Source organism: Rattus rattus, chromosome 4, assembly GCF_011064425.1.
Source record: "Rattus rattus isolate New Zealand chromosome 4, Rrattus_CSIRO_v1, whole genome shotgun sequence".
NCBI lineage: Eukaryota > Metazoa > Chordata > Mammalia > Rodentia > Muridae > Rattus > Rattus rattus.
The window spans coordinates 47,945,840-47,973,230 of record NC_046157.1 but is presented as its reverse complement, the minus strand read 5'-3'; the positions used below and the strand labels follow the sequence as shown (position 1 = coordinate 47,973,230).

Genomic DNA, 27,391 nt, shown 5'->3' with positions numbered 1-27,391 from the left:
GTGAGACGTGTGCGCATTTTTAATAGAGTGCCCACAGCCCCAGCCAGAACCGGCGGATTAATTCATGAAAGCAAATGCAAATTGGTAATCTTTCATAGCCCAAGGATTAAGGGAACGGCTGAAAACATTAAATAGAACGTATTTCAAGGCAAATTTTTAATTTCAACCTTTGTAGGAGAGAGGAGCGTTGAGCTGGGTTTGTATGTTTGGAAATAAAATGCTAGTAGGTAAACTTCGAGTGCACATTTTCTCTAGCTTCACCATGTCAGGTGATGTTTAACGCAGGAGGTTGGAAGGCAGAGTAAAGGGAGTTCATATTAATCATGGCTTGTAGGCATGACCTACCCACGAGAGGGTCCCCAGTCTGACACCAGTCCATTAACTTACGGATTCTGGGCAAGTCTCTCTAATGTGAGGATTATGCTTCATTCACAGTGGCTGTATTCAGTGCCCACAGTGACAGGATGCAAGGGGGTGCAGCACGGGCCAGGAGAGGGCTCTGAACCACAGCTGCCCAGGTGCCCAGTGAAGAGGGGGCAAGATGGCTTCCAGTGAAGAGAGGGCAAGATGGCTTCCAGTGAAGAAGGGGCAGGATGCCACTTTGCCAGTGTGCCACAGGTCCCCAGTCAGAAGGGCATTGATGACAGAGACACATACAGCCTGACGTTTATTAAACATTTACCATGATGTCACCCGCAATGATGCTGCCTGCTTCTAAGCGTCAGGCAGAACCGTCTTCGCTGTGCGAAGGCTCGCCCGAGATAGAGTGTACCTCCCAGCACAGGGCACTGGGGAGGGCGGGCATGGCGCTCTGTGGAAAGCGTTCTTCTGATAACAGAACTTCACCTAGACCTCTGGATACCCCACTTCAGTATTTCATGGAAATCATTTAGCATTCTAAGTGGAAACGCTGCTTATTACATAGCGTCCTTGCCGTGGTGTCTGATGCTGAGGAGAGGACAATAGTAGAATTACCCTCAGGGTTTCGCTGTGAGCCATCAGCTTACAACTGCTCTCAGCATGCTAGTACTGCACGAATGAGCGAAAAGTGGGTATTTTGGAGGCAATCTATACAGATTTCCCATTTGAAGCAAAATTTTACAATTGAAGTACTTTCTGCTTTCAATAGCAATCTTCTGAGATATCTGGAGTAATTATTTCAAACATTCTACTTTAGAATGTTTCCTTTATGAGTTGCTATAGCAATCATAACACACACACACACACACACACACACACACACACACACACACACACCACTGCTAATCTCAGCACTCAGGGTACTGAGGCAGGAGGATAGCAAGGTTCAGATCAGCGTGGGCTTTATAATGAGCTCAAGGTTCTCCTAGGCTACAAAGTGAGATGAGACTCTTGGTCTCAGAAACACAGACAGACAGAAAGAAATAGATTAAGGCAGAATTTTAGGGGTGGGGGGAGGGTTACTATTTTGAAGTATTCTACCAAACAAATGTCATCATTCAGAGTTTTAAGTTCTTTCTGATTTTGGATCAGAAACCACCCTGTCGTCTGGGGGTAAACCTCTGCCCACTGGCAGTCAGAGCAGAGCTAGGAAGCAGACACTTAACTGCTGCTTGTTTCTCCTTTGGTTGAACCCACTTTGCTCCCATCTGTGCCAAGCCACTGCTTCGTGCTTTTGGTTAAAACATGCAGCAGCTCTGCCTATTCTGCACCCATCCTGCCTTACACAGCACCGCAGGACTGGCTCTTGGATGCTCCCCTGTGGGCTCGCAGCTCTGACTTGCAGCCATCTGTGCCCAGAAACGCACTTCAGACCTTGAACTCTCACCTTTCAGTGAGACACGGTGGGAAACATGGGAGGTGTTCAGCTCTGGTGTCTATCGTGCTGTACACTCCACACCTCCACCAAAGCTCGAGTTAGACCCTCACATGCTCCTCTCTGTGCTTTTGCATCTGAACAGCATGGTCCTCTCCGTGGCTGCCTCTGAAACCCATGAGGCTCCTCAGAGGCTCCTGTGCTATGAATACATGGCCTAGACCAGTGGTTCTCAACCTTCCTGATACAGTAACCCTTTAATATGGGTCCTCATGTTGAGGTGACCCTTGACCATACAGAATTATTTTTGTTGCTACTTTTAGGAATTGTGATGTAATTAATATCTGATATGCGACCCTTGTGAAAGGGTCATTCTGTACCCAGAGGGGTCATGACCCTCAGGTTGACAACCACTCGCCTCTAGGCTTTCACTCCACCTCACGGGTGCTAGTGCCTCCCAGTCATCCATTGCCTGCCTGTCCACCATATGACCACTACCTCCTTCCTCCTTTATTCCCTCTCCCCTTCCCTCCTCCCTCCCTCCCTCCCTCTCTCCCCTTCCCCCCTCCCCCCCCTCCCTCCTTCCCTCTTTCTCTCCTTCTTTCTCTCCCTCCCTCCCTCCCTCTCTCCTTCCCTCAGACCCACAGAGGACATGAACTGTGCAGTGAGTATGTGGGAAATGTCATGAACAATTCCATGTTGGGGATCTCCCTGTTCTCTGCGAGTCATGTACAGCTGGAGACACGAGACTCCAGCACTGGGCGGGAGGGGTGGCTTGGTAACCTGTGAAGGAGGACAGAGACGGAAGGCATGCGGGATCTCTGAGGGTGGGGATGGCTGTGGAGTGAGGGGTCCCAGACTAAGGAGGGTGGTGGGGCCTGATGTTGGAGGCCTCGGGTGTCTATGGGATTAGTCATATTCTCAGGCCATGGGCCACCTCAGCTAGGCCTGAAAAATTCAAAATCTGAGTGGCAAGAGGAATACTTAAAACACAAAAGGGTAAAGAGTTTGCTTTGATAACAGAGACCCAGGGGAAGGGCTACTTATGAGACAATACTATAAAATTTTAATGGTTAGCTTTATCATCCTTGAAAACCCTTTAGGATGTCAACTCTAAAATGGCTGTTTTCTCACTTAGACCCAAGAGCCCTTCTCTCTTCTCTTCGCGGTGGACACAGCTATCTGTCCTGACGAGCTGTCCCACGGTGGTGAACGAGTCCTCCTCTTGAGTTCCCACATTCCACTCATGTCCATGCCTCCTCTGACACAGGGGTTCCCTCTCTGGCTCATGCTGTTCCCTGTCCCCTGTCCCCCTGTCCCCCATCTGTCTTTCCTCCCCTCTCCCTTTCTCTGAACTCTTCTGTCACAGAGAGCTATGCTCGGTGGCACGCACTGTCTCCGCATGTCCTTTAGATCGGCCCACAGCTTGCCTGAAACAGTAATGCCCTTTAGAGTCGTTTTTATCACCGGGTAAACCAGTCTGCCTGAGGCTCCAGCGGCCATAGCTCACTCAGTGGGACTGATCGCCAGTGTGCCTGCCTGCTTGTCCACGAGCCAGGCAGTGAGTGCTTGTAGGCAGGGCTGTATGCCTGCCCAGCACCTAACCAGTGCTTTTAGGAAAGCTAAGTGCGCTCTGTAGCCCACAGCACCTTTATCCCTTTGGCTACGGAAAGCCATGTAATGCACTGGCTTTGGCCACGGCTTTTTACATTGGGCTACAATTCAAGGTCCCAGGAGTTTAGTTGCGAGACATAGGTGCTCTGTAGATTGATACTTCTTTCATACAGGAACTACCCCCCCCCAAAAAAAGAAAAAAAAAAACCTCTTAAGGTCCACAGTAATATCTGGCCCTTCCCAGTATCCCAATGCAAGTAGATATATGAACAATTGGCTGAAACTCCACGGCCTCTATTCACGGCAGGCTGAACCAGCTTCTGTTTGTAGCATGGCTGGGATGTGTACAGGGTTAGGCCATGCTGAGAGCCTTTTATTGTACAGTGTGCGGTGCTCGCAGGAGTGGGCTGGTCACAAAGACTGAGGCCGGCTCAGTCATACTCCTACGCCACACAGTCTGTCCTGCTGCCTGCTGCAAACACAGCTCATTGGCCAGGGCTCAAAGCTGGCACACAGGGACTCCCCGCATTAGCCCATGTTAATACCTGAGGTGGCATGTACTTCCACAGTGGAAACCTATTTCTGTGACACATGGTCATCGCTTTATGAGAGGGACAATAGGAGAAGGAAGAGGGAGGGAAGAGAAGAAGCGGGTGATGGGGGGAGAGAAGAGGAAGGGAGGGGAGGAGAGGGAAAATGGGTGAGAAGGGAAAACCATGCTATGATATAAATACAGATCAGAGGTATATCTTCACGGAAGCATGGTGCCAGTCACAGTTGCCCAAATAAAGCAGCATTTGACCCTACGGTCATTGCCAAGTACATCTCCAAGCAAATAGCTAATTTCCAGTGTATCTCACCCACAGGTAAGTGTCGCGATTTGCAAATCTGTGGGTCAGTGGCAACTCTGTGTCACTGTGGCACTGTGACATTGTGGCACTGGTCTGTGATGCCGTCACCTCCTTCACTGACAAAGTTTACCTTTAAGGCAGGCTATGCTCTGGGTCAGGGCATCCCACACCAAGCTAAATAGTCACCAGTCTGTATCCATAACCACAGTCATGGACTGCCTGGGAGACAGCTGCTTCTAAGGCTCATGACCACGGTCAGGAAACCCAGGTGCTTTCTTGAGGGCAGTGATTAGCTAATCCCCAGCGAGCTTTCTCTTTCTCCTGACACTGCACCACAGACAGCCATCTTCACTCCCAAGAAGCACTTAGAGGTTTTCTACTGTGGTGAGGTCAGTGCACTCAGTCAGGGTGTGTCAGCCTCCCTATCTGCATGAGGCCAATCCTAGGGACGTTGATCAAATTCTGAGGATAAAATGAATAAGACAGGGCAGCTTCATTCTTTGGAGATAGACAATTTGCTATAGAGGAATTTAAATCATGGATCTCAAACCTGCTTACGTCACGGAACAGTGTTTCAATGACAGGCCAAGCATATGCGTAATGACTGTTAGAGTAGTTAGAGGATCCCGGGCAGCTTAGTTAGTATAAGTACATTCCATGATAATTTCCCAATGACAAAACCACGCAAGGATGTACATCACAGGATGAATCCTGGTCATCCAGCAACCATGGCCATATAGATGTGTATACACACCTGTATAGACACATATAGACGAGTAGATCTGATTTGAAAAATAAATTTTCTTTTTCAAATAAAATGTTTGTGTCCTGGCGTTATGACAAGAGTAACGATGCTTACATACTAAGAAAAGTGTCAAAGACATATGCGTTGACTCAGTTTACCTTCCAGGTAACCCTGATACTCTGAGATGAGGTGGGTTCCAGGTGAACTTCCTGAGGTGGGCCATCAGGAGCTGTGGGGATCAAAAAGCATACGGCAGGTTAGACACAGGTTCAGAGCAGGACACAAGCTACTGGCCAGTCTGTCTGGGGTAGCGAAGCTTGTTCTCAGGAGCAGCAGGCAGAAGCAGCTGTAGTCAGTGCACAGTATTTGCTATCTGTTTATTTTCTCAGGAGCACACGAATCCTGGGGTCTTGTCCCTCCTCAGTATGCCTTTGGCTATACGATTAATAACCTCAAGTTAGATGAAGTAAGGTGTAACATAGGGATCACAGACACACACATACCACACTCACACAGAACTCACACACACACCACATATACTCACACACACATATACACACCAAACACACATACACACACACATATACACACACACACACACACACACACACACACAGACACACACACACACACACACATGCACACACACACACACACACACACATACACACACACAGACACACACACAGATACACACACACGCACACACAGACACACTCGCACATACACACACATACACACACACATACCACACACACACCATATACACACACATATATACACACACACAAACACACACACATACACCACACACACCACACACAAACACCACCCACACACACACCACACACACACACCCATCCACACCCCCTCACACACACACACCCATCCACACCCCACCTCACACACACCCACACCCATCCACACCCCCCCACCTCACACACACCCACACCCATCCACACCCCCACTCTCACCCATACACACCCACACCCATCCACACACATACCTCTCTCTCCACACACACACACACCACCACACACACACACACCATACACCACACACACAAACACACACCAAAAAACCCACACACACCAAACACCACACACACCCACACACACACCCACACCACACACACATATACCACATACACACACATATACACACCACATACACACATACATACACACCACATACACACATATACACACACCACACACACCAAATACAAACACCACACACACCACACACACACACACACACACACACACACACACACACACACACACACACATACACAACTCTGTGCTGTAGGGGAGGACTCTCCTCTGTCTCTAGAACCCTTAAGTGATGTGGAGTTTTGTTCCACAGGTGTTCAGAGCAGGACTTCTCTGTGGGGGCTTCTGTGATGACGCTAGCTCCCTACGCTTTACAGTTAAATGTCTCATAATGCAGGGACTCAGGCAACATATGGAGACAACACCAAGCTTGTCCTTTGGGACAGGCCATTTCTAATCTGTGTAGTAATAACAATCACATCAGTAGAGTTGGGCAGTTCCTACCTGGGATGGATGTGTCAGTAGATGGAAAGTGGTTTCCAACCTGACCCAGTTTTTATTCTCTAATCGGAGCTGGCAGGGATTGTAGAGACTCAAAAGAGCCATTTCTGCTGGTGTAGAGATAGCAGGGTGATGGGAAGAAAAAGGCACAAGGGAGACAAGAGCTGATCCCCAAGTGGTCACAGGTGAAGGGAGAGTAAAGAGCTCAAAGGTTGGCTCTGGGCAGGGCTTGGTGCAGAGGAAGATGGTTTCCTTCTGCTCAAAGAGATTAGTGTCCTGGTGTCCTTTCAAGTCAGGAGCTCATGGCTTTCCTACTGGGCACCACCTCTCATTGGCTATGCAGGTTTATATAAGTTGTATAACATCTCTTTGACTCAGTTTCCTTTCTATGCCATAGGATAAATCATAGGGATGCTATGAAAATAATAGGTTGAATAAAGAAAAAGGGACTATGAAAGTATAATTATCATCTTTAGTAGGGAGAAGGGAAGGAGGACTCTAAGGCAGAAAGATCATAGGTAAACTTCAAGAAATACCATCTGGTTCAAGACAAAAGTGGTCCTGGAGCAGGATAGCTGGACATATCAGAGGTAGATTTTTTTTTCTTCTGTTGTAACGAAGCAGGTGTGGGCACCATTGTCTCTTTACTCAAAATGAACAGAAGACCAACAATGGTCAAATCATCCATAAAGTAGCAGGAAAGAGGCCCACACTTATGTGCACTTTAAACCATTTTTAGGGGACGCAGAACACCTAACACAACACAAAGTCCGTGCCAAGAGTTCTGATTCTGCGTTGTATATAGAATAACGCCAGAAGAAAAGTCTATGTGCATACAATTCAGATGCAATCTTTAAAACCCTTTCTAACCCGAAGTTTGAACCTGTACATACAGACCCCCAGGGAGTCTGAGGGTTGACTCTATATGACAGTAAGACAGTATTAGAATCAAAGCAGTGAAGAAAATGCAGCCTGCTGCAGGGCTACAGCGAGAGCTTAGGAGATGACTGTGGCCCATGGAAATGAGTGTACTCTGCAGTTTAGAGCCAGGACGCCCCTACCTCAGGTTGGGGACAGGCAGAGGAAGGTAGTCTCAGGAGACTTAGAAACAGTGAGGGAGGGTTAAAGTGTCACTGGATGGATATAGGTGGGCAGGGGACAAAGGGAGTACTCTACCTGCTACTCAGAAAGTCAGCGAGTCTAGAGGCCACAGGAGTCAGCTTCAAGGTTCCTCACAGAACTATAAGCAGACTTATCACCCAGGCCCGTTACCCTGCACCCAAGTGTTGACCCAACAGACACTAAGTCACCGCACCACAGGGACATTTGTTCATCCATGTTCCCCGCAGCACTATTCATGATAGCTGAGTTACAGAACCAACCCGGGTGTCTGTCACCAGAGGGATGGATACAGATAATGTGGCTTGGATACGTGGTGGAATTCTACTCAGCCCCATGGAGAGTAGAGCAAGGAAGGCTGACCACATTAGGCAAATATGTTCTATCTCGGGATAATGATCACCATTCTTTCTCTTATTTGCTAGTTAGATAGTTTAAGTAGAAAAAATGAACCCAGATCTGTTATGGATGATGTGAAAGGAACATGGCTGTCTAGGAGATCAAAGGGGGTAAATGGGAGGGGTGGGAAAAGAGGAAGGTGGGGGTAGGTGGACTAAAACATTGCATGGAAAGGGCTTTGTGTAGCCCAGGTTGAAAAAGTAATGAGAAAGAGAGATGAGAAAAGTAATGAGAAAGAGAGATGAGAAAATCGATGCTCAAGGCTGCTAGTTGGTGAGAAGACAGGAGGTGGAGAGCTCCAGAAAATGGGCTGGAAGGACAGCCGAGCCCCACTAGGTGGGGCTTGAGAGAGGGAAAAGGACCATGGCAGCAGTGGCAGGTGCTAAGCCTAGGAAACAGGGATCCCTGCGTTCTCTCCCTGTGACCTCATGCTAAGCATCTGAGGGCGAGAAAGGGGACTGCAGAGGACTGCAGAGAAGAGGAGCTCCAGCACTCAGCCTGCTTTTCTAACTCATGTCCCATTCCCAGGCATGCCCAGGCATTCCTTGAAGTCTGCCGCTAATTTGTCCTCTGCTTTGTCTAGCACCATCAGGGACCCCTGAACCTGGCACCCTGCTGTAGCGGCAAAACCTACTCCGCTTTCTACTATGTTACCAAACATTAACTCTGGACTTGACTTGGCCTCTTTAAAGGAGGTGTGGCTCCAAGTACTTGGAAGCTCCCATAAGTCCTAGTTACTGGCCCCTCCCTGGATGGAGTCCTTCTGCCATTTACTTCGTGTTCTTCTATTCATGTGCATTTTTCCCCATGCCCAGTGCCTTGGCAGAATAAAAGTGCACAGGCTTTCGACAGCTCCAACAGAGCCTCTGCCCTCCAGCTTTAACTTCCCTCAGTCGAATCTGCTGCCTGGGAATCTCTTCAGCTGCTATTTCCACCTAGGCACACGTTCAAGCATCTGAGACCCTAGCATCCAAGTCTACCTTGCTTTTGGCCTCCTAGGGTCTCTCAGGAGCTGAGTCCAGAGGACGTCCCTTTCTAGAAGGGATAGAGCACTTTGCAGATGTGAGACCAGAGCCTCCTCCAGTACTCCAGTACTCCTCCAGCAGTACACCTGGGACACTGAAACCCATGGGTTTACTAATCCATCTGAAAAAGGCTCTCCTGCCATCCTGTCCCAACATCTAGCCACTGGGACCTTTGCCGTCAGAGCCTTGCCTCTGATCCTTGCAAATCAAATACTTGACGTGGAAACTTGATGTCAGACCTGATAAAAATCCATGGATTTCTTCTCATGTCAGTGGCAGAAAAGAATGTGGCTCCCCCATTAAAATGGTTCTTTAAGAAACACTATTTTTAATTATGTGCATGTGCATGTGCATGTGCATGGTCATGTGCATGGTCATGACTATGTGCATATAAATTCAGTACCCACAGAGGCCAGAGGCATCATTCTGAGTTGCCTGGCATCAATGCTGTGAGCTAAGCTTTAGACCTCTGAGAGAGCACTATGTACTCTTACCTGTTGAACCATCATCTCTCTAGATTTCATCAAAATCATTCTTGAAGAACTATTTCGAGCTGACCTTGTCAATTCTTAACTTATTCTCTCTCTCTCTCTCTCTCTCTCTCTCTCTCTCTCTCTCTCTCTCTCTTCTCTCTTTTGAGGGAGGACTGAAGGTTACAAAGGGAACTAACTGTTGTTTCTACAGCATTATAAGAAAGCCATTATAGTCATAAAAAGGATTCGTTTAATATAAACCTTACCGAGCTTCCAAAGCCTCTTACATCGCCATGGGCAACCTCTGTGACCCAAAGTCAAGGCAGGGGAAATTCCTAACACTGAAATGGACACAGCAACTCACAAGTTATCCCATTTGTTGCACTAAATTTGAAAATCATGCTGGTATTTGTTACTTAAGAATTGGTTACATACCCCAAAGTTGAAGCTGTAACGTAAAATAGAGTGTTTTACATTTTTAAAGTATTTATTTTTAAATGTGTGTGTGTATGTGTGTGAACACATTGTGTGTGCATGCTCATGTGTATGGGTAAATACTCATGTGTGCAGCCATACAGAAGGGAATGTTAGATCCTCTGGAGCTGGAGTTACAGGCAGTTGTGATCCACACAACATAGGTCCTTTGCAAGAGCAGCAAGCAGTTTTCACTGCTGAGTCATTTCTCCATTCCTGCCAAGTTTGTTGTTTTGTTTGTGTTTTTCATAATAGAATACACAGCAGTTTCCCTACAGTAGGAGACTGGAGTCAAAGATGGATAATTAGCATCGTTTCCTAGAACTGATGATCTTTGCACATCTACAGAAGTAAAAACAAAAGCATTGGCTAATCTGTAAAAGGATTAGTCTGTTTACAATTTCTAATGTTTTTGCCAGGTCCCCAGCAAAACAATGTTAACTCATCCTGTTTGGCTAGATACATCAAAGAGAAATCTACCTGACTGCCAGATGCACAGGAGTGTGACATTTCCTTCTTCTCCCAACCATTTCCCATACTCTGGCTGGCCTGTGTGGCTTCCTCCTGAGCTGGATGCTGCCTGTCCAATGAGCTTCCTGCTCCTGACAGCCCACTGTCTCTTAAAGATCAGTGAGGTACCAGGATCTCAGAACATAGCCTCTCCCAGAGAAATGTATCCATATCCTAGCTACAAAGTCCGGAGTTTGTTGATTGGACTGGGGGAACCTTCCTGATGAACATCCCTCAAAGACGTCTGTCTTTGCCTTCCTGGGTGTTGGTGAGCACCTACTGCAAGTCAGATCATTGTGGAGAAGAGGATTCGTGTTGGTTCAGCACTGTCTTCAGAAGCTAAGTGGTGGATCCAGTCTTAGAACCCATCACCGTGGGAGTGAGGAAAGATAATGTATCCATATCCTGCTTCATAGAGACAGTTGAATATTTTGTAGCCATAAAGAGAAACAAAGTCATTTTGTTTGTTGGAAAATGAATAGAAACAGATAACCTTTCTAGGTGTATTAAGCCAGTCCCCAAAAGACAAATATGTGTTTTTCCTCATTTGTGTTCCCTTGATTTTATAATGATATACAGTCATGCCATGTGACAGAAGGGAATCTGAGAATCAATTCAATGTATATATATATATATATATATGTATATATATATATTTATTTGTGTGTGTATGTATGTAAGCCTTTATATAGTGGACTAGGATCAAATAAAAGGCTCAGGAGCCACTGTATGATCTCACATGCAGATCTCTGTGTGTTAGGGGCTGGGTGTGTGAGAACAAGTTGTTTTTGTGGAGAAAGTTTCCAAGACACTGCTCAATAAAAACATGAAGATCATATTTTGACATGAAATGGAGACTTAATTCATGTAAAGCTACTGATGGATTAATAACTCATTCATCTAAACCATTTATTCAGTACTGTCATGTGCCAAACATTGTTCTAGGGCCTAAGAGGAAGAAGAAAAACCTGCAGGCAACTGTTGCCCTGCAGGTGAGAGAGGGCTGGAAGGAAACCAAAAGAAGGAACCAGAAAAATCTGGTGGTGATTAGGCTACTTTATAGAGAGTACTGGGAGGTGGAGGAAGCTAGAGCGAGTGGAATCCTAATAGGGTAGGACAGGATTTGTAGAGATAATATTTAGGCAAAGAATAGAAAGTTGTGAGGGAGAAGGGGAAAGACCACTCTAGAAGATTCTAGAATGTTTCTAGAGCAACCTAAGGTAGCACCAGGATGATGCTCCTATGTATAAGGAATAGCAAGAATACAGATGATTTCTCCAGGATTAATTTCTAAGGTTCTCCTCCATTGAACCTTAAACAGACAGTAACTAATCAAAAAAAAAAAAAAAGTGGCTAAAGGCGCTGTCACACACAGGGCATGGCTGGCCCGTACGGATCCCTAACCCAGAGCAGATCTGCTGGAAAGCCCGCAGTTCCCTCTCTGAAACCCAAGCACCCATCCCCTGCTAGTCTGTGGAAGCAGTGTCATTCACAGTACTCCAGCACAATTGAACTTCCACATCGCCTCCCAGATTTGTAATGAAGACGATGAGAGGATCGGCCACCCTGCACTCGGTCACACTCGGGGTCACACAACCTCAGGGTCCAGCCACCGATGGGAAGTGGCTCTCTGGCCAGGGTCAGCCCCGGTATGACATGTCTGATCGGTATCTCATGGAGCTCTGGGAAGTCGGGGGCACTTCTGCTCCATTAAGAGATGATCTTGTCAACTCTGATAGTGTCTCTACTTACTCTGACTTATTTTGGGGGCATGCGGGGGAGTCAAGAAGAGTGTGCTAAATGGTGCCATCTTTGACACATATTTGCTTTCTGAGGTCAAGTGCATTTAAGTGGTGTGATTATTCACGTGGACGCTTTCACATAAAAATACCCGGGAATTGAGGCTCAGAGCAATGATCTTCCCAGTGTTAGGAAGGAGTGCTGTGCTAATGGTAGCAATTCTTTCTTCAGGCAGCTTTGGGATGGATACTGCAGGGATCGTAAATCAATTTCCTGTGGTGCAAATATATAAGTTTAAGGTCTTCAAACTTTTGCACAAAGGATGATAATTTGGTTCTATGCAATCTCTGTCATAGTTTCCTCTTCTTCATTTTTTTTTAAATTCTTTGGTGATTTCATACACAAACATGATATATTTAGATTGTATTATTCTTGTCACTGGGTTCAGGGGGGAATTTAGCCTCCTTGCTTAAGTTTGACCAGGCTTCAACCAAGGAAGGGAAGGGCTGTTTGTCAACAGCAGATCCGTCAAAGGGGATCCTTGCACTGGACTCCAGTTGAGAGCTGCCAGGTGTAGAGGACCAACAGCAGTTACTGGAATTGATGATGATGATGATGATGATGATGATGATGATGACAACGACGACGATGACGACGACGATGACAATGACTACGACGGTGGTGGTGGTGGTGGTCGTGATGATGATGATGAGGAGGAGAAGGAGTGTCCAGATTTGAAAGAGCGGTACCTCACTCAGAGGCATGAGTACTAGGAAGATCCTAATGAAGCTCTCTGCAGATTATGACCCAGGACATGGGAGGGAGCAGGGAGGAAGGCTCCTGCGGTGGAGGTCAGAGCTGTGGTGGAAGGGTCTTAGTCATTGCCTCTTGTTCTTTCAGCCTTCTTTGCTGAAGGCCAAGCTTTGCCCTGGGCCACTTTTACCTTTCCTGTCTGAATCTCTTAGTCTTTTTAAGCTATGCTAATAAGAAAACACACAGTCAAGCATCTCCTAAGAACCAGGACTTGAATCTGCATAGAAATCAGTTTCTAGAATCTGAGATGTCAGTGTGAAGGCATCACAAGATTGTGTTTTGGTGAAAGTGTAGATGTGCCTGTACCTTGTGTCCTTACATGGTGGAAGGGGCCGGAGAACTCTCTCAGGCCTGGTATAAAGGACTCCTTGTACTCATAATGATACCATCCTCATGGCCTACTCAGCTTCTTATGACCCCACCTCTTACTAAAAGGGTATGGGGATCTGGTGAATTTTGGGGAATTAATACCCTTCAGAATCTCCAGTGAGGATTTAACATACATGTATTTTCTCACTACACACCCAAACCACACTATTATATCATGTTGAAATGTATATTCAGTACATACATACACATAAAGACACACAGATGCACACACAGAGACACAAAGACACACACACACATGAACACACACAGAGATACAGACACAGACACACATACATATGAACACATTCAGAAACACAGACACATGCATAGACACACATGTACAGACACACACATGTACATACACACAGACACATACACACATATATACACAGGCACACACACAAAGACACAGACACAGAGACACACAGTGACACAAACACACAAAGAGACACACACAGACACATATGCACATAGACACAGATATATGGACACACACATACACACAGGCACACACACACATACATACACATAAACAGAGACATAGACACAGACACACACACATACATATACACAGGCACACACATAGAGACACACACACATACACACACAGACACAGACACATGCACACAGGCACACACACACACACACACACACACACACACACAGAACTCTTCTTTCATACTAGGAACACACACGGTTGAGACTTAAATAGCAAATACTTTCTGGTGTTGAAGGAGTCACAACATATCTCAGGACACTGGGGTGCATGGAGAAGTGACAAGAAGTCTTAACTGTTATTGTAATCATGATCCTTGACCTGAGATAGCAAGACTTGACCACTGAGTTTACACAGGGATGAGATAAGTAACTTCACAGGGTAGAAATGTCTCTAACCTGGCTCTTCTAGGAAAAGCACAGAGAAGGAGAGTCAAAGTTTGGAAGATTTACCAGAGTGGGGAGGAAGTACACACAGCAAAGGGTCAGGGGTTAGTGGAGCTGGATGGGGGGGGGTCACTGCCTGTATCTTCTAAGTAGTTGACATAGGTGGGTACCCAGGGCTAAGCACCTCACAGACGTAGCCTCAGCAGATATAAAGTGATGGGTGGCCTTAGGTGCCCAACACTAGGGTACCACAACACTAGAGCATCCAGAAGGTTCCAGCCAATGTTCACTGCTTGACAAACCCGTTATTTTAGGAAAGCATCAGAAAGGTCTCTCTAAAAACACGCCTTTGGGCATCACTGTAGGAGGTGGCTGTGTGGCCGTGGCATCTGCCCACACCACAGTCAGTTCTAAGGAGGGACTGCAGGTCAGTGGTGTGGATGGCAGTCCCATCCACGAGTCACCCATGGAAAATGACTTTCTGATTCTAGTCATGCAAATTCTACTCCACGACAAAGCCTACCTTCTAGTCTATTCTCTTTCTTGCTTTATCTGAACATCAAATCATATCCTAAGTGGGCTGCCCAAGCCAGCACCCAGGTAACAGCCAAGAGCCTAGTCAGCCAGCGAAAGGGGAGAGACTCCATTTCTGTCTGCACAGAAACCTAGCAGCTGCCCTGCAGCCCAGCACCCAGAGCTGGTCACCTGGCCTCTTGGCTGCAGGTAGAGATGCTGCCATGGCAACCGAAGCCTGCTCCGGAGGTGAGGAGGAAAGGACACAGCCTGCAACAACACTGCTCCTAATGGCCATCGGGGGAGCAGCTGCAAGAGATGGTGCTGGAGAGTGAGTGATAGGGATTCGAGAGGCAGGAAGGAGCTGAGCATGTAGTCAAAAGCTACGTTTTGGGATGAATGAGACAGAAAACTCTCCGAATAGCCAGTATACTGCAATTCCAGAAAGTATTCCCACACTTATTTTCTACTTTTTTTTTTTCTGAGCAATCAAAGTACTTCCAGAACTCAGAATTTGGATTTCCAGTGGCAGCTAAACCTGCATAAGGAGGAAAAGGCACCAGACGTGTCATGTCTATTATATAGATGACACAAAGAGGGAGTCTAGGAATTAAAGGTGCGGTACACTGTCACCCATCCTTGAACACAATTTTCAAGATTGGATATCTTCCTGTATTGAGAACCAGGCTCTGGCTTACGGCAATACTACCTCGAACACACCCAATCTCATGTGACCTTGGAAGCTAAGCAGGGTCAGACCTAGTTAGGACTTGGGTGGGAGAAATGGACACCATACCGTCCACACAGTTAAACTTGTTTCTTCAAGAGTTAAGACTGACCACATAACAAAGACGTGGCTGGGCTGGTTCAGAAGTCATACCTCTTAGAATCTAACACGGGAAAGGTAATCTTTAGAGAGTGTCTGATGAGAGATGCCAGGGTGCTCACCGTGGCAGGGCCTACACTAAAGAAAAGTTGAAAGTGACTGTCCAACTGGATGGGATGCGTGAGATATGTGGTAAGAAATGCCACTATGAATCTCGGGAAAGTATTTCAGAGATACAAGCACAGTGTCTATGCGTATACAGAGTGGAGGGGACTCAATAATGACTGGCTGGAAGCTGATGCCCACTTCTAGGTGAGTAACAGTCACTGGAAGATGATAGATGATGCTCTGACCTTGAATCAAACTTACGAGCATTTTTGATTTTGATAGTGGAAAACCAAAAGAAGGTTGTCAGTCAATCCTTTTTCCAAGAAACAAGCCAGACATTGGCTCCTTGCTTCCCACTAACAGAAGCCCCAAACCGTTGCTTTCCTTTGTTCTCCCATGGGATAGGCTCACAGTCAGCATCCAATGGCTACCACCTAGGTTTTCAGTCTTCTACTGTCAGTTGATTGCATTCAGTCATGCTGGAGTAGACACGTATATCTCTAAGTACATATGTGTGGATATGCGCACTGGTGAACATGAATGGGTATATGTGCGAGTGGTGAAACAGATTGCAAAAATGACCTAGAAGATTCTGTCAACATGGTCCTACGTCAGTTCTAGGTAATGGGAGAGTACAAGTCTGTCTCAAAACTTATGTGTATCTTCAAAGTTTTCAACATTTAGTAAGAAATAATTCATCATGGTGGAAGGACAGTCAGTGATGTTATCAATCATTAAGTAAGCAAGCCTCTCTGCTTGCCCACAGACACACTCTTGGGGTTTTTGACTTCAGCATTCTTCTCTCTCCCACACTTTAATTCATGAGTTTTGGGAAGATTCATGATGGGGATAGTGTCTCCCCATCAACTCGGTTCCAGTGCATCAGAACCAAGGGATTGTGCAATGTCACGACCCTTTGATTCCCTCAGCATTGCTGGCTTAATGTTTTCTGTTCGCAGTTCTGTATTAAGAACCTTGACCATCTGGGTATCAAGCAAGGACCTCAAAACCTGTGCAAGGTGCTATTATGAGCATTTTCGAAGGCCACGGGGCCGTGGGAAGCCCACATCAAAGAACTTCACCAGGAGTGGGGAAAGTCACGAGAGTGAATTTCTGTGTGGCAGGCTCTAACCAGTGCTACCTACCTGCCTCATCTGCCGTGATGGTGATCTCGTTGCTGGGCTCACTCTTGCCAATCCGGTTCTTGGCGTACATGCGGATGCTGTAGGTGGAGGAAGGGTGGATATCAATGATGGTGGCCGAGTTCAGCTGAGGGGAAACATCTTTGGTTCTTTGAGCAGAATCCCAGGAGTCTTTTGGGTTTTGTTTTTCAAAAAAGAAGAGATAGAGATGTGAGTTTTTTTCCTCTGCCTTTGAAAGTTCACAACAGGAATAAAATAAAAATGATAAAAATAAAAACAAAGAAAAGAAAGGAAGAAAGAAAAAAAAAATACCCCCAAAGCAAAATCTCAATACAATGTTTCCAGCTTCTTGTCTGAGCTGGTCATCAGAGGGGACATGGGGTCACACACTTATTTCCCATGACAGTGGGTAAAGAGCTGAGGTGAGCTTGGTACAGGGAAGAACCGTGAGCAAACACAGAATATATGTCTGGGGAAGAGCAGGATAGGGGACACAGGGGTGGAAGCTGGTTCTGCAGAAGCCTCAGACAAGACAAGAGCCCATTCTACCGTGCACAGTAGAATATATTTCAGACATTGCTCCGCTGTGGGCCCCTAGCTCTAAAAGACACAAACCCAGCAAAACTCTTAGTCATCTCTGGCCTTTCCTTCCCAAATCAAGTGTGATAAGACTAAGATCATTCCACACAAGCCCATTCAACCTTGGTGCAAATCTGACAAAGCGACCACCTTGATCAACCTCAAATTCTTAAAACTCATTTTATCCCAAATCTTCCGTGGCAGGAGTTCTTTTTTAAACCTCAGCTACTTTGAATGCCAGTGCCTGCCTATTGGGAAGAGATATCATGGAATATTAGGAATATTAGGTCTTTGGTCAAAGATGAGGAAGTCATCCAAGTTCTAGAAGGGTTGAACAGTTGACTGAGGTCAGATAGTCATTAGCAAGTGGTGGTTGTAGGAGAAAAGACACCCTGGGACCATGAGTGGAGAGGTCCTCTCTTGTGACTCACAACACACTTGAGGATTTCTGTGGAAATTTTCTACAAGGGCAGAGGCCACATTACCCATCCAATATGCATGACCAGTGCTCATCCAGTGCCTGGCAGGAGGAAGAACACAGTAAGTGCTTGATAAGTAGGTAAGTCTACAAAGGGAGAGCCCAGGGACACTGGCATCCTGGGGATGCCAACACCTTTGTCACACTAGTGATGAGCATAAGGGAGCTGCCTTGTGCTGAGGTAAATCAAGATTTGAAGAAATAGAAACACATGACTTCAGACTTGTAAGGCTCTTGCTTCTTGGGGAATCACCATGCATAGCATAAAGAGATCATCACTATCAATGTGCAAAGTAGAGGCACCTTTTGAGTTGGGAAGACTGAGGTAGGACACTGTGACAGGAAGAGAATGTGGCTAAATACTAAGATTGGATAGAGGATGAATGAGGGGAAATTTTATTTTAGGGAAATGATGTCTGATGAGGAGCCTATCAGAGGGAAAGCTGGGCCTCCTGAAGATGCTTTGATGCAGGAAGGAACCGCCAGCATTGCAAGACACAAAGACTCGTGGGAGGAAGCAGACACTAGGCTGGCTGAAGGCTCTATTGAGATAAGATGAAAGTTTCTGGAAGTGCAAGGACCAATGGAAACAACCACGTTCACTGCAGCCATGTGTATGGGCTGTGGAAGAGGCTGAGAATCTGGGGAGGCAAATGAATGCCTCTTCTTTTTCATCTTCTTTCTTTTCTTCTTCTTTCTCCTCCTCCCCTCCTCCTCCTCCTCCTCTCCTCCTCCTTCTCTTCTTCTTCTTCTTCTTCTCCTCCTCCTCCTCCTCCTCCTCCTCTTCCTCCTCCTCCTCCTCCCTCCTCTAAAAGAAAGGGGCAGTCAGAGCACCAGGGAGCTCCTGGCAATAGAGAAGATGCATAAAGTGGGGAGACACCTACCCTCCTATGCTTACTTCCTACCAGTTGATATCATGGTTTTGTTCTGGGTGTTTCCAGACTGGTGGTCACAGAGGCAGACATGGATATGGACTCTTTAAAATCACGATTATTTTGGTAAACAGAAAACCAAGGAAATTCATCTGTCTTCAAGTTATGGAAGGAGGGTCATTTGGCTAAGAGATGAAGGATGGGTTGAAGAATCCCTGTGTGGGTGAACGGCAGATTTGATAAGTTCATGTTTCCTGGACTTGATCCAGCCTTGACTAATACACTGGCAAGAAAGCTCTTTGCTAAGAATATGAAGGATTTTTCCTACACTGGTGGGATGTAGCTTTTGTAGAAAACATATGAAACATAGATGAAAGTTCCTTTGCAAGACGACAGCACTGCTCCAAAGGATGGAGTCATGGTTCTGTGAACATTTACCATGAGTCTAGCATGTGTACCAGGAATCCTAGAGTGCAGAGAGCCACTGTGAAGGACTGGTCAGAGACATGTCACAAGGGCACCCCAAGGGGACAGATGCTCAGTGGACAGTAGAGATTAACTGGTTAGGAGTCCAGTGAGAGGTAGAGGATTATGGATAGAGAAGGGAGATGGATGGTCAGGGAAGGCTTCTCGGAAGAGGTGCATTCTGAAGGATAGGTTTCCTATGAATTTAGCTTAGATTATGGCAATGAGATTTGCACACTCAGAAGTTACTGAGAAAGGACATAACGTATGAGGATGCTGACAGACATGTGGATTACAGAACTGAGTTCAGCCTCTACCTACAAAGAGAGCAGCTTCCCCCTTTCTGCTTCCAGGACTTTCTACTCTAAGGCTGCAGTTTAAACACAAGGAATGTTTCTTCCACACTCTACGTGCACTGAGCAATGTACCAAATGCTGGGGACCTGAAGAAAGAAGAAAACCAGAGCCTGACTCTGAGAAATTTCCATGACACTTGAGGAGGGGTATGCAGTGAGGTTTCTTAGATGGTGATGTTCCCATCAAGACAAGCCTTTGGGGACCTGAATCTTGTAACCATTTTCATGCATGTTTAAGCAGCACAAAAGGCTGCCCTTGTCAGCAGTGGGCTGTGTGTCAGGCAATGAGTGAATCATTTTAGGTGCACTTTTGTCTTAAAGACTCATTAAATATCAGCTTAACATCCACTGCCCATCAGGTATCAGAACAATGCGCAGTGTGGAAATAGACCTAGTAGGCAGAGGGAGCCCGACCAGCTTCCAGGCTAGTGGAGTGACGTGCACGGATGGCTATGGCATTTAATACACACAGAGATGAGCATGTGGTGACATGTTCCAGGGAAAGCCATGATAAGGGAGCATTGAGGAGGAATAGAGGTTCCACGGCCCAGGGGAGTTAAGTCTTCCTGCCAGAGGCAACCCTGGTTTCTGCTATGGTCTTCTCTTTAACAGATGAAGTTAGCAGAAGGGAGACAGATAGAGAAATAGCAAGGTAAAGCTCAGGCCAGCAGAGGGCCAACATGAGCCAGATCCTAATGCTCCCTGATGTTGTTTTGGGTGGGTACCAACAGTTGGCAGGGGGACCCTTTCTGAAGGTAGCAGAAACCTGGTCTGTCCCTCAGTGGGAGGTTGTGGTATGTCCCAGACTCAGGAACATAGGCAACAGGTGACCAGCCCCTGGGAAGGAGGGGCACTCCTTGCTACCTGGATCCTGCTGAATGATTCCATGCCTGCCTACATCTCTGCTGGCTCTGGTCACTGCCACCTGGTAAGTCGCTGTCTTGCTTGGCCGTTTCATGCATGCAGCACTCCAATCTGCAACTATAAGGGCAGCTAGCTGGGCTACCCCCATGCTCTTATGTGTGCCCCAAACAGGCTATCCTACACCTGATCCGTATGCATTGATCTACGCTTGGCACCTGCTGTGAGTTTCTTTTATTTTTCTTTCTGCTGTGAGTCTCCAAATTCTGCTTTTCCTAATTCCTCGTTCCAGTTAATCCTGATTCTATCATGGCATGCTGCTAGTGAGACATCTCGCCCTCTGCAACTGCTTTTTTCCTAGCTGTCTTGAGTTTGATTTGTTGCTACAGCTCAGCTCAAAAGAGACCAAATCAGTTCCGACAGGGAAATCTGAAGCGGAGCATGGGCTTCAGAAAAGGCATTGCTGTGCCTCTGAGAATCATATTAACCCTTCCCATGCAGGCAGTTCCCTGCTTCTTATCTTCTATAAGACAGTATGGTTCTGATTAGAGGCTGCAGTGGTGTTCCCCTCTAGTCCAGGGAGACTATAAAACCCCAAGGGGCCGCTAGCGGCCCTGGAAAAAGAAGAGAGAGAATGCCTGTCATGGTGCAGGTATCTGGGTCAACTTTACATGTGTGGGCTGTGGACTGACTGAGTGCTCTGAGACCTAACTCTGGCGTTAGCCCCGCCATGACAGAGCCTGTCATAGAGGCAATGTCACATGCAGGGGGATTAGTCGTCCTCATTTTGCATACACTTGCTATATGTCACTTCTGGCAGATACTAGCATTGCTGGAGCGGGGCTCTGGATGGGAGACCCAACCTTGGACTCTAAGGCAGTCACCTGTCTGAAGGAGTGGACGGGAAAGGAGGCCGTTGGCTGGGAAGGGGTGTAGCGGAAGCCATGGGTACCCATGGTACCCATGGGCATGCCTGAGGTGGTAGGGATTCCTACGAAGACCAGTGAGGCAAGACTGAGGTCCAGTCAGGTTACTAAGAAAGGGTAAAGCTGGGCATAGAAGGAAGCCTGGACACCACACTCATGCAAGGGATGGATCAGATGGAAATGACATCCTGAGATCCGAGAAGATGTGAAGGAGGGGCTGTGGACACACAGTGAAGAAACGAAGGAAGGCAGGAGGGTGAATGAGGTGGAGGTAAAGCAGAGGGGGAGTGAAAGGCTTACCTGATTTATTTTTGCACTCAATGTCGTAGCCTGTGATGGGGCTGTTGCCATCAAACCCCATGGTCCACCTGAGCGTGATTGTGCGGGCTTTGACATCTTTGATCTCAATCTCGGGGGGGTCTGGGGGTTCTGTGCCATCAACAGAAAGACTAGGGTTAGTTCAAATCAAGCCTGGGAGTAAACACTAGTGGTAGACCTGGCTGCAGCTTGCATGCTTCTGTGGGCATTAGGTATTGGCAGGTGCTGGCTGGTTGGAAGCATTTTTTGTTTTTTATTTTATTTTATTTTTCCTGATTAGATAGAAGGCATTGCCCCACTTCTCCAAGAGATTCTATTTGTAACCTGGGTGGCACTGGGCCAGACCTGCAGGGCATAAATGCCACTGCTCTGACTCACGGAACATTCATCTCCAGATGCTGGACTTCCGTTTCATTCTCCCGGTACACAAGCACCCAAGAAGGAGCGGCAAGCACTGGACGAGCTTGCCTACATTCAGCCTGAGGTCTGGCCTCTCATGGTCCCCACATGGGCTTTGCTCCCCATGTTTCAGGGCTTTATTCTGACGTGGTTGCAGCCTCTGATAAAGTCCAGATTTATCCCAATTTCCTTCATAGCCAAGATTTCCTGAAAGATCAAGCTGTTCCCAGCTGACTGAAATGCTGCAGATATCAGTGCACCCTGTCCCTAAATGGCCACGCACTTCCTTCTGTCATGCCTGCCCTACCTTGCACCGTGAGTTGAATTATTCCGCGGTCCTCCCCATATGAATTGATAGCATGGCAGGAGAAGAAGCCGGAATCTTCTCTCACCGTTGGCAAAATCTGCAACCAAAGCAGAAAAGTGCTCACTTTAGTTATAGCTTAAGCTGGAGATCAGCAGGCACAGCTTCTGGTGGGACAATAACTCTTCACCCTTCCTTCCATCCCCAGTATCAAGCCATTACTACTTACAAATATGGATACACACATACCACACACAGAGACACACATAAATATTCCCACTTATACATGGACACACACAGATATATATGGATACACAGACACATAGAGAGACAGACACATCCATATTCACACAGACTAATATGCTACACACAAATACATACAGAGACACAACACATTTATGGGCACAGGCACATTCATACACACATAAACATTCCCAGTCGCATATAACACACATGGAGACACTCCTACACATTGTTTCCCATTCACACCCATAGATACACACAGAGAGACATACAAAGACACACGCACATTCACATTCATGGAGTCACTCAGACACAAACCTCTGCACATGTATGTATACATTCCTATGTGTGTACATACAAACACACACCAATGCCCACACTCACAGACTCAACCTTACGTATGTATTCACACACAAACATACTGATAGAAATGTACTCACCCACAGACCAACACATGTTGATACGCACTGGCACACAAATGCTCACACATATCTATATGCTCTGAGGGCAAACTATTTCCATGCAATTGTAAGCGTGCAAACGGAGCGATCTGTCTCACTGGACTAAACATGTAATTCACATGAGCCGCTGTGGGTGGGCCCATATATATTCCATATACTTCCCTCTTTTTCCAAGTGGTGTGATTTTAAAGAACTATGCATAAGGAACATCTATGAGTGCATTGGCCCTTTGAACCTACCTCTCTGTTTCCACAGATGCAGCACTACTTTTTATGAACACACTATTTTTTGTCAGAATTTCCTCAACAGACAGTGCAGCTCTGCACACTGGGTTTGCTATTTTGAGCACCACAGAGTGGGTTCAAGTATGTGAGGAATACATTGTGTGCAAAATCTATGGTGTCCACAGAAATTGTTACATCATCCTCACCTCTGCTGTCTACGGAAGGTAAGGCATGGCTGTCCAGCCAGCATCCTTGGGACCACACTAGTACTCTATACCATAGGGCTTCAGAATTGTGTGCCGGAGACAGAGCCCACTGTGCGTTCCAAACACAGAGCTTCAAGCTTCCCCTTTGTCTGCACCAGCCCTCCATATTACAAAAGCATTGCTCAGACAATCACCCACAGTGCTGGAGAAAGACTGGACATGCTTCCTCCAGGTGCTTGTGATTCTAGATTAACGACAGGATATTCTCTATGTTGGATTTCTCCAAATAAGCAAATTTAAAAAAAAAAACTTACTTCATTCCCAGTTACATATATATGTGTGGGGCATGTGTGCATGTGTATATGAACCCATGGAGACCAGAAGAAGGCATCAGATCTCCTAGGGCTGGAGTTACACATGGTTGTGAGCCACCCAATATGGGTGCTTGGAACTAAATCCAGGTCTTCTTAACTACTGAGTCATCTCCCTAGATCTTGAAAAGTATTTTTATTAGTGTATTCTTTTTGTCTCTAAGCTCTTGCTATTGTTTATTTGTTTGTTTTGTACAAGGTTGAGCATACTCTCACCCCCTCTGAGGACAACTGTCATGAGAGACTTCTCTCCATGCTTAATCATTTCTCTGTGGAAGGTGGCTATAAGTAATTACTTGTGAAGGTCATTCAGTGACTTTGTCCATGCAGAGGGATGAGTGTCAGGAGGAAATCTAGCAAGATATTCACCAAGTCGTCACTGCCATGTGCACAGCCCCGTGGGAGGCCTGGCTAACTGTCCCAGGACACCCTGCCCCATTCTGCCACAGGTGGCAGTTTTACCTGCAGAGTAGAGATCACTTCCTCTCCCACCTCCTTGGTGGACACCAGGTAACGGGCCATTTCAGGGTTAATGATCCTGTCCTCTTTCTCCCAGCGGACAATGATGGGCTTCTCCCCGTGTGCTGTGCAGCTCATCTCCTTCCTTTGACCCTGAGTGGCCAGGGTGGTGTTGGGGTAAGAGGTTATCATGGCAGGAACTGGAAACCAAAGAAGACAGGCCTTGCTCAGTAAAACTGCACTCATGACTCTCTCACCATCACATTCAGCTAAAAGAGACACTTCTTGGAAAAAAAAAAAACTTGTTCAAGAGACTGTTGAGGAGGAGCGACAGAAAGGACATTGGTGGAGAAACAGGCTTGACTCCCAGGGCCCAGGGCAGAACGTGCCTTGCAGGTTCATTTTCCAGGGGCTGCAATTTCATTCCAGGCCAGTGGGGGCCAGATGTGATCCAGGGGCGTGGTCCACGTCACCAGAGCACACAGGCAAATGAAGGTTCTTAAGGGAGGAGGTGGGGGGGGGAGGCGCCTGGACACACAGTGGGGGTGGGGACTGGGGGACAGATTGACATTATCTTTATCAGTCCTGGCAACTAATTACTCCTCACAATCTTCATGATTCACACTTCTGACTATCTTTGCAGATTTTTATTAAAACTTTCCCCAGAGGCCTTAAACCTACCTCCTTCCATGACTTACAACAGAAGCTCATCCTCAAATTACTGAAAGAAAAAAGGAAGCAACCTTTACTCATTTCCGTTCTTTTACTAAAACTTAATCTGTAGGTTTCTGTCCTTAGAGAACACTCCACTCTCAACTATGCAAACAACCTGGCATTCTGACAGCCTATTTTAAAATGTACCTTCCTAAATTCACTCCAAAGTTACAAGAAAATTGGAGGGGAACATGGGTCAAAACTGAAATGGATCCTGGAGAGCTATAAGGGATACATAATGACGCTTCAGTTATCTGGGGGCTTTGCCATGGTGCCGGTGATTATCTGAGAGGCAGATAATTCCTTATACAGAGTTAGACATCCTTACCCAGGTGCCTCAAAGCCTTAGACCAAATGAGAAACAAAAAGTCAAATAAGACTGTCCAATGGCAGAGTATACAAACAGCCCTGGCTTGTGCTATAGGCAGAAAAAAGACACCTCTTCCTCTGATAACCTGTCACTCTTCCAGTCTGACTCAATTTGCAGGAACCTCATGCTGGACAGTTAACATGCAATGATCTTCTTTTGGTAGCAGGCTTGAGGAATTCAGCAAAAAGCAAATAGGAGTTTTGCTTGGAAGGATATGACCTCCCTCCTGCTCTGCTGCCATTCTGTCAGATAAAGGGTGTCATAAGCTCTCACACTACAAGTACAGAGCAACCTGTATGAATGAGAGTCAGCCTCCCACTGACTCAAGATAACAGAAAGATCAGATGCAGATTCTGAAATATCTAGGCAATACATACATACATACATACATACATACATACATACACATATATATACACACACTTGCATAATACAGATATACATATATTATATACAACATATAAATATATATAATATACAACCTGAAAGAAATTTTATGGAGTTGAATGATCCTATACCAGATCCACACATACATACATACAAACATACATATACACATACATACACACACCACATACATACATACACACACCACATACATACAAACACCAAATACATACATAAATACATACATACATACACATACACACATGCATACACATATACACATGCATACATACATACATGCATACACATACATATACATATACACATACATACATACACGCATATACACACATACACACATACACACACACATACACACATACACACATATATACATACATATATACACATCACATACATACATACATACACATACACATAGATACACATGCTACATGTATACATACACACACCACATGCATACATACACACATACATATACACATGCCACATAAATACATGCATACATACACACATATAAGCATATATACATACACACATACACAAACATATATACACACACCACATACATACATACATGCATACACATACATACATACACACATATATATACATACATACATACATAAAACATACACATACATACACACACCACACGCATACATACATACATACATACATACATACATGCTACATATATACATACATACACATACATACACACATACATATACACACATACACACATACATACACACACATGCACACATACATATACACATGCCACATAAATACATGCATACATACATACACACATATATGCATACATACATACACACATACACAAACATACATACACACACCACATACACAAACATACATACACACACCACATACATACATATATACATAATGCATACACACACCACATACACACATACATACACACACATACACATACATACACATGCACACACACACACGCATACATAGAGGCATATTTTAAAACACGCGAATAGGATGCAATGTTTCCAAAGGCCAAGTTCACAATTAACCTGTATGTTATCCCCATTTCTTCAATCCCAGAGAGGAAGACCCCCCCTTTATTTCTAGGTTCAAAGTTTGAACTTGTGTTCTTCCAAGATTCATGAGCTCCTGGACTTTAATCATTCAGCTTTGGAGCCTCTCAGATGGCATTAGTGAAGACAAGGGTCTGCTGAGGTACAGCCTGTTCTTGGGTGAAGTAAGTCACATCTGCCACGAGTGTTCCCACCCACACAGGCCATAACTTGAACTTTCTTTGGGGCACGCATTTGTGGGGAGGTTGCTTGCCTCTACTCAATAAGTATGTTTAAGTTACCCAATGCTCACATGTACTGTGCATATACAATGCTAATTACATGTACAGATATACACATATTGTA

The 27,391-nt window shown here is 45.9% G+C and overlaps 2 protein-coding genes across 2 annotated transcripts in view; both read right to left on the bottom strand.

Annotated features, from left to right (window-relative positions):
- LOC116898341 (Down syndrome cell adhesion molecule homolog) overlaps positions 1-15,176 on the bottom strand; it is a 56,042-nt gene extending 40,866 nt beyond the window's left edge. The window contains exons 1-2 of the mRNA XM_032899664.1: positions 15,071-15,176; positions 5,164-5,234 (exon numbers count right to left, since the gene is read on the bottom strand). Coding sequence (XP_032755555.1) covers positions 5,164-5,234; positions 15,071-15,176 — 177 coding nt within the window. The remainder of the gene's footprint in view (positions 1-5,163; positions 5,235-15,070) is intronic.
- A 1,678-nt stretch (positions 15,177-16,854) lies between these two features.
- LOC116898942 (Down syndrome cell adhesion molecule homolog) overlaps positions 16,855-27,391 on the bottom strand; it is a 537,794-nt gene continuing 527,257 nt past the window's right edge. Inside the window, exons 12-15 of the mRNA XM_032900358.1 lie at positions 24,479-24,675; positions 22,515-22,611; positions 21,791-21,919; positions 16,855-17,034 (exon numbers count right to left, since the gene is read on the bottom strand). Of these exons, the coding sequence (XP_032756249.1) occupies positions 16,940-17,034; positions 21,791-21,919; positions 22,515-22,611; positions 24,479-24,675 (518 nt within the window). The 3' untranslated portion in view covers positions 16,855-16,939. The remainder of the gene's footprint in view (positions 17,035-21,790; positions 21,920-22,514; positions 22,612-24,478; positions 24,676-27,391) is intronic.